The following is an 8521-nucleotide window of genomic DNA, read 5'->3' on the forward strand; positions in this document are numbered from 1 at the left end:
ACAGAAAGGCTTCCTGTCAAAGTTGCCGTGACTTGAACCCGTTTCCTCTTATTCAGGCAGGTTGTCAATGTGGGGGCGTGGGGGACTAGGAGGAGGAGGAGAAATCTGCTTCCCCTTTGACTCTGCTCTTTGGAAGGTCACAAAGGGGGACACTGCGGCCGTCATAAGTATGATTCACGCTTGATTTTTCTACCCTTTCTCACCACGGTTCAGTCAGTGAAGCGCTGCAGTTGTTAAGTGGATCGTGAAGTTGTTAAGTGGATCCGGCTTCCCCCGTTGACTTTGCTCGACAGGTCTGGGACGATCCCAAAGGGGGATCACTTGGTCCCAGGACGTAAATACATGCCAGTTGCTAAGCCTCTGAATTTGGATCACGTGACCCTAGGGATGCTGCCACGGTCCTAAGTGTGAAGAACGGTCCTAAGTCCCTTTTTCAGTGCTGTTGTAACTTTGAACGGTCGCCAAAAGAACCGTCGTAAGTTCGAGGGCTATTCGAATGGGCCTGATCCCCCTCCTTTTAAAATCCCCCTTTCCAGTTATCATACACCTTCCTTCATCCATGAGGATTGTAAAAGGCCTCCCCGGGAAATTCACAGCCATCCAGCTGCACCTTCACTGGGGCGGCACGGAGAAAGAGAGCAGCGGATCCGAACACACCATCGACGGGTTGCGGTACATGGCTGAGGTAGGTCACGCCGTTGTTTCCCTCTGGAATTATCAGCCTGGGGAAGAGGAGGAAGAGGAGGAGGAGGAAAGGAAGGAAAGGGAAGAACTAGATTCTCCTGCTTGAGAAGGGGGCTGGACTAGAAGACCACCAAGGTCTCTTCCAGTTGTATTCTATTCTATTCTATTCTATTCTATTCTATTCTATTCTATTCTATTCTATTCTATTCTATTTTATTCTATTCTATTCTATTCTATTCTATTCTTCATTCCTCTTATTATTCTATTCTATTCTATTCTATTCTATTCTATTCTATTCATTCCTCCTATTATTCTATTCTATTCTATTCTATTCTATTCTATTCTTCATTCCTCCTATTATTCTATTCTATTCTATTCTATTCTATTTTTTCTGCATTTCTCTATTCTATTATTCTATTCCATTTTATTGTTATTTTTTACTGTATTTCTCTATTCTATTATTCTATTTTCTTCTTATTTTTATTCTATTCTATTCTATGCTTCTGCATTTCTCTATTCTATTCACCACCGCGTGGGCTCCCATGCCCCTTTTTCACCCCTTTTTTTCCCCGCAGCTCCACATTGTCCATTACAACTCAGAAGCTTACTCCAGTTTTGACGCAGCGAAGGATAAACCTGACGGGCTGGCTGTTCTGGCTTTTCTTTTTATGGTAAGGCACTCTACAATCCATTTGTGTGCAGTGAGGGTCTTTTAAGTGACCCACCCCCAAGCTGGGTGGCACTGGGAATTCAGCTTAATTTGCCAGCTGTTTGCCACTGGCTCAGAGCAATGGGCTTCACACATACAAACATACATACACAAAACTCTCTCTCCCAACCTGGATCAGCTCCTTCATTTCTCCCAGGTTCCCAAATCTGATCAATTATAATTGGGTTCACATCATAGCTTGTTTAAGTGTGGCTTGCTCGACCTCAAATTGTGGTGTTTTAAGAGCAAGCAGCTGGGTTGCAACCTTCCACCAAGCAGCAATTTAACATATCACCTTGTGGCTTAGCTTGAGTTATCAATCAAGGATTGTTATCAAGCTGTTATTTTTTTTAATTGCTTTAAAATTAAGAAGTGTCATTGTGGTGATTCATCCTGCCTGGTGGCTTTTAAAGGCTGCCTATGATCAAGTTTAGGGTCTCTAAAATGACGGTTTTTAAATTGAAAACAGAGGGGAGATTATACTTCCCAACCCTGAACCTGCCACTAGGGGGCAGCAAACACCATGGAAATACAGACTGGAGCTACTTTTATTTTTTTTGAGGGCAAACGGACATTTAAATTAAAAAGAGATGAAGGGAGAGAGGCAAAATATGGGAGTTTCAACTTGCAAGGCTCACCTGGTGGTTTCCCATCCCAAAGCAAAACTTAACCTCACTTTTTTTCCCCCCTTCAAGAACAGCCATCTTCTAAGTGGTGCCATTTTGTTATGGGCATGAACTAGGCCACAGGTAGGCAACCTGACTCAGGAATTCTGGGAGTTGAAGTCCATGAATCATAAAAGAGCCGAGGTTGCCTACCCCTGAACTAGGCCCAATCCATTTCCTTTGTCACTGGGACTCATATAGACATTTGATTATTTTAATTTTGTTTTGTTTTTTTAGGGCAGCCAATTTGAGAACGCTTACTACAGCGACTTCATTGCCAAACTGGCCAAAGTTAAGTACGCAGGTGAGGCCTGGTGGTGGGGGAGAAACACCTTTCTTTGGGCTGATGCCGAAATGTAAATGAGATCTCCACACGTTGCTGTCAGAGGCGCCTGACTGCAATTCCCACAATTCCTTGCCATTGGCTGTGCTTGCTCAGGGCTGATGGGAGACGAAGTCCAGAAGCTGCCCAATCCCAGGGCCGGATTTTTACGGCACCCGTTTTAAGTACCACATCTAGAAAGAAGGGGGGAAATAAAATAAAATAAAATGAAATGAAATATAAAATGAAATAAAATAAATAAAATAATTAAAAATAAAATAAAATAATAAAATAAAATAAATAAAATAAAATTATAAAACAAAATTATAAAAAATAATAAAATTAAAAATTAAAAATTAAATATAAAATATAAAATAAAATAATAAAATAAAAAAAAATAAAATAATAAAATAAAATAAAATAATAAAATAAATAAAAAAATAAAATAAAATAAAATAAATAAAATAAAATAAATAAATAAAATAAAATAAAATAAAATAAAAAAATAAAAAAATAAAATAAAATAAAATAAATAATAAAATAAAATAATAAAATAAAATAAAATAAAATAAAATAAAATAATAAAATAAAATAAAATAAAATAAAATAATAAAATAAAATAAAATAAAATAAAATAAAATAAAAATAAAATAAAATAAAAAATACTTTTTTTGCCAACCAAAGAGCAATTTGCCACACTGGGCACCCGCGAAGTGGGAAAACAGACTCTGCAACAACAAAAAAAACAGCAAGGAAGAAATACTTGGTTTGCACACTGCTTCCTGCAGCCGGGGATCTGTTGGGACTACAAAGCCCAGCATTCCCAAAGGGTTTCCAGATTTATAAAGCACCTTCCTGTTGCTTTCCTCTTCTTCTGTATTCCCAAACCTCTCAGGTTAATGGGCAAGACATTTAAAACATTGGTCACTTAGATCCACCAACATGCCTTAATCTGATTCTGGTCTACTTTACAAGATCGTTGTACACAGGGGTTGTTCTCCTCTTTTAGGGCACTCGACCACTCTGGATAGCCTGGATGTCTTAGCCATGTTGCCTGAAAACCTCTCCAATTTCTACCGCTATCATGGTTCGTTAACCACCCCACCATGCACAGAGAACGTGATCTGGACCGTGTTTGACACACCTATCAAGCTATCTTACACCCAGGTAAGCAAATATTGCCTTTTCTGTGGGTCCCCTACACTGTCCGTGCATTGCACTGAACCATAGTTTATGCTGCCTTCAACCATGGTTTGGATCTGCATATTGCACTAAATTAAATTCTTAAATTCGTTTTTGTTGTTGTTGTTTTTAACTATGCTCTTATTTTTGTAAATTATCTTGGCCAATTTTGCTTAGGTTTGGGGTGTTTTCTCCCCATTTTTAATAGAAACAGATCGCCAGCAGCACCAACCGGACAGATCTTTAAGGACGGTGGGTTTGATTTTGCAAAAAATAAAATAAAAATGGTTTTATGAATCCTTCCAATCTTTACACACCAGCCCCTAGAGTCGGAAACGACTAGCACGCATGTGCGGGGTACCTTTGCCTTTACATATACATACATACATACATACATACATACATACATACATATCCCTTCAAATTTTGTCTCTTTGCAGATTGATCTGCTGGAAACCACCTTGTTGGACTGGAAGAACCAAACTTTGAGAAATGATTACCGCCAGATCCAACCCCTCAACAAACGGGTGGTCAAAGCATCGTTCTCACCTCGGCTGGTCGAAGGTACACAGCAAGAGTGACAAACCCCCACCCCCAAAAAGGTGCCATACAGGAAGCCAACTAGGATGGGCAAACCACCTTTGGTAGGACCAGCATGCTGGGATTGAAGACAGGAAGAGCTTTGTAGGACTCAACTCAACTTCCATGTTAACTCAACTGGAGGAATTTTAAGGGCTTTATGTAATCTCCGTTTCCTTGCTTTTCCAAGATCCCAGGAAGGGGAAACGGGGATTAAATAACTTTTAATCGGTTTGGACAGGGAGACGGTTGGTGTATGAATTTAGCAATAAATAAATAAGCGGGTTTGTGGGAAAGGTTGCTAAAATGCAGGGCCCATGAGCTCAGTAGGAGGCCACTGATGTCTTTCCTGATCATATTTTTATTTTATTTTTTATTTTAATTCCATTTATATCCCGCCCTTCTCCGAAGACTCAGGGCGGCTTACAATCTTAGCAGTAGCCTTCATTCTATGTATATGCCTGCTTATTAGGGCTTTCACACAAACCCCAAGCGGCATTATTACAAAGTCAGCTTATTGCCCCCAACAATCTGGGTCCTCATTTTACCTACCTCGGAAGGATGGAAGGCTGAGTCTGGACCCATGTTCCTAGCTAGAGCTGGCCCTTGCATATAGTCCATCTCCCACAGTAGCCAGAGGAAAGCTTAGCTTGATCAATTCAGGTGCATCCCTTGTCTACATGATGGGTATACCGCGATTTGTGGCTTAGCGTTATGTATGAGCCAGGCCAGAATGGTTTGTTGCACAAACCCCAATTAAAACCAGCGCAGGGTGTGTGCGCTCAGCTTGGCCAAAGGAACTGAATGTGGAAAGCCCCGTAGTTTTCATCGTTCAATCCCTAATTTCCTCGGAGATAGGATCCACCCTGCATTGGACTGGGAATACGATGGAGAACGTTTGCAAAGGAGCTAAAACTAGAACTCCCATCATTTTAGGAAGGTGTCGGCCAGAGAGCATCTCCAGTAAGCTCATTAAAATACAGACTAGTCTTCGTGAGATGAAGAAGTATCTTCTGGACGTCATAGGCAAACCTGGTAAGGAGCCACTCCTTTGCTTTGTTGACCTGTGAGCATTCGCACAACCCTCTTTCCCAACCCAGCTGGGAAAACCAAGGGCGCACCATTAAGAGACATCAGAACAATTCTGGATTCTGGATGTCCCACAGAAGCCAGGAGGCAAGGCTGTTGAGTCTTGGAGGCATCTTGTCTTCCCTACCTTTGAGGTCGCTTGTAGCTCCTCAAATCACAGGATTTTTAATTTCTTGGTGTCTCAGCACTTCCCGTTGTGTTGGAGAAGTGAAGATGTTTGAAGAATTCCACTGATATTCCTCCCCAACATCACCCATCCTCAATCATGGGGACTCAGGAGATGTCATCCTAGCATATAACAACTTAACAGTTCCTCCTCTTGGCATTAGCAAAACACTAAAGACCTTGACACCTCCTTTCCCCCCTCCCCACCCCCAGCTCAGTTCATAAAGTTGAGGCCACTCTTTTCTTTGCTTCTGGAGATGAGTGATGGTTTTGTCTGTAAAGAGCCCAATGGATTGGCCCATCCCTGGGTCACCTCAATGGCAACCTGTACAGCAGACACAGCTTGAAACCTTGCCAGAGTAGAAGGTTGGGTGTAGCGTCAATAAATTTAAATTTGGACTCTCCTGGGTTCTTCCAGGATCAACTCAAGGGCACCTATGATTAAGAGGTTCTCCTGGGTTCTCCCAAGGATCAACTCAAGGTGAAGCCATATATCAAAAACTGGTTCCTTCCAGTTGGTGGGCCAACTCAAGGACCGTGCCAAGGTGACCGTGTGTCTGGTTGTTTATTCCAGGTCAGCACCAGCTCAGCTTGCAAGCCTTCCACTTCCCCTTGGAGAACACCGCCAGCTACGTGACAATTATCCCTCTGAAGCCCATCCAACTGAAGACCTTCACTCTCTGCTTCTGGGTCCAGAATAGCAACCAGGGCAGGCAGACCGTTCTCTTCTACTCCACTCCAGAGAGCGAGAACGAGCTGGTCGTCAGCGTGGGCATGGCGGTGGGAGTCTGGATCGGGGGCAAGTTTGTGCAATTTGACCTCCACCGCCGGGCAGAAGACTGGGTCCACCATTGCGTCACCTGGGTCTCCAGCTCAGGCACCATCAACCTGTGGGTCAACGGAGCCGTGGGCACCGCCCGGAACATTCAGAAAAACTACGTCATCCAGAGCGGGGGGACGCCCATCCTAGGGAAGAGGAAGAACGCCATGTTGGACGTCTTCGCCGATGCCTTCTCTGGCTGGATGAGCCATGTCAATCTCTGGAGCTGGCTGCTGGACCACAACGACATCCAGGAACTCACCCTTTGCAAACACAGCCAGCAAAAAGGAGACGTCTTGGCCTGGGGTGACACACACATGTCCCTGTTTGGTGGGGTGACCTTAGGCCCCGACACCAGTTGTAGGTGAATCAGGCCTGGGCTCGAGGCCTGTAGAGAAATGCTTCTTTCCTCCCCCAAATCTTTGCATGTGACTCTTTAAGCCGGTGTTTTTCCACCTCAGTGGGTATAATAAGAAAGGGGGAAAGTCAACTCCCAGAATTCCCCATCCAGCTTTGCCTCCAGTCTTCTGTTACGATTCCGTCTCTCCAGAAGCTTTGCTGGCTGGGGCATTCTGGGAGTTGAAGTCCACTCTTCTTAGAGGCTGAAAAACATTGTTGCCCAGAGAGTTTGGGGCACTCCTATCCAACAGGGACTTCTGGGTAGGACTGGGACCTTAAGTCCCAGGTTACTGGCCCACAGGTACGGTGTGAACACAGCCCTCTGGGCAATGTTGGGAAATCTGGAGCTAAAATGTCCTAGGTCTACCCCCATTTTTCGGGTAGACCTGGGATTGCCCCCCCCTTTGGATTGCCCTGGGTCAAACAGAGAGAGGGGGCGCGGGGTGTCGACAGTAATCATTTAACAAAAGATTGCAAGCTGGTCGTCCAGGGGATCAGCTCCCCACCAAATCCTGCTAATAATTTAATTTAAAAGCCTGCATGGCATAAAACCCTCACCTGTGGCTTGCCGGCTGTGAGGCATCAATAAATTCTCCACCATTTCAACCCAATCCTTATTTCATTTCTTAGATTTATATTGCCACCCTTCTCGCAAATAATGCAGTAATCCAACAATTCAGTATTCATCTGACAAGCGTTTGTCAGTTAACAAGCATTGTACCTGGATAACACCAAACTCAACTGAAGGACGTTGACAATTCTTAAAATTATAGGTTCCCCTCTCTCTCTCATTTTTTTTAAAAAAATCTCAGATATAGTTTATGCACTAGGCTCTATGAATCCCAAATCTAATTTATCCTTCTCAGAAATGGTATCTGCTCTCTCCAAATATATCTCGGCGCAGGAATGCAATCCCAGCTCATAACAAGATTTGAACAAACCTGCCACCTCTTTCCCAGCATTATCCAAGAACTATTTTATTTTGCAGCACTCAAATAATAAAATAAAATACACCTGTTTGTGGAAAGTGTCATTCCCCCACACCTTGGGGGGAAAAAAAATGTCCGGTGAAAACTAAAAAAAAGAAAAAAGAAAAAACACAAGCCCACACATACACACAACACAACACACACAAATCAATTTCAAGATATGTACAACATTCTCCTGGCTATTTTTGTCGATGTTTTTTTTTTAAAGCTTTGCTTTGAAAAGGGTCAATTCTGTTTGCAAGGGAAACATCCCATCAACCCATTTTGTTTTGGAAAACAAAATAAAAATGGTTAAAAAAAAATTAGAAAATTGGCAGATTGGTAGGAGCCCAAGTTAAAACTCAAAATCGAAATATCCCCAAATTGTTTTTCAAGCTGGCTCCCAAATCCCCAGCAGGCTTACCTTGAATGCAAGGATCTGTAGCTCTGCCTCCAAAAGGGAATGCATGACTGACATCTAGCATGTCAGGAATCCTGGCTGAGATGGAATTGGAGAGGCTAGCTTTCTACCTTTAGGGGACATTTTCCTATCTCAAACTTTTAACGACCTGGGATTCAAAAGAAAAAGATGAGATGGTTTTGTTTAATTTAGAAGTGCTCCACTTTTGAATGTTGGGGCAGAAAGGAACGTTTGAAAAGGAACCACTGCCGTATAGCACAAAACTCGCAAAATGCAGTTGTGTTATATAATAGACAGCCAGGATTGACCTGACAGGGGAAAATGACCCTTTTGATCTAACACACCTGAAAAGCATCTCCTGGAGGAGAGGTTGGGGTGTGTGTGTGTCACAAAATGCACCTCTCTAATTTAAGCAACGGCTCCCACACAGGGAGCCAAAATGCATCTATATTGAAGAACAACAATTTTTTTAAAAAAAAATACTGATAAAATTTGTTAAGGTCCGCCTGGTTGAAAAC

General features: G+C 42.7%; 2 protein-coding genes across 2 annotated transcripts; both read left to right on the top strand.

Moving 5' to 3' along the window:
- Positions 1 to 836: 836 nt before the first annotated feature.
- On the top strand, positions 837 to 4143 carry LOC310650541 (carbonic anhydrase 6-like; the record flags this gene model as incomplete). Its single annotated transcript, XM_083380103.1, has 4 exons — positions 837 to 1397; positions 2296 to 2362; positions 3390 to 3547; positions 4003 to 4143. The coding sequence occupies exons 1-4, from the start codon at positions 1182 to 1184 to the stop codon at positions 4141 to 4143; spliced, it is 582 nt and encodes a 193-aa protein (XP_083236229.1). The 5' UTR covers positions 837 to 1181.
- Positions 4144 to 5028: 885 nt separating this feature from the next.
- LOC310650540 (C-reactive protein-like) lies at positions 5029 to 6583 on the top strand (the record flags this gene model as incomplete). Its single annotated transcript, XM_083380102.1, has 2 exons — positions 5029 to 5176; positions 5970 to 6583. The coding sequence occupies 2 exons, from the start codon at positions 5029 to 5031 to the stop codon at positions 6581 to 6583; spliced, it is 762 nt and encodes a 253-aa protein (XP_083236228.1).
- Positions 6584 to 8521: the final 1938 nt, after the last annotated feature.

This window comes from Vipera ursinii (assembly GCF_947247035.1).
Source record: "Vipera ursinii genome assembly, contig: scaffold_125, whole genome shotgun sequence".
Taxonomy (NCBI): domain Eukaryota; kingdom Metazoa; phylum Chordata; class Lepidosauria; order Squamata; family Viperidae; genus Vipera; species Vipera ursinii.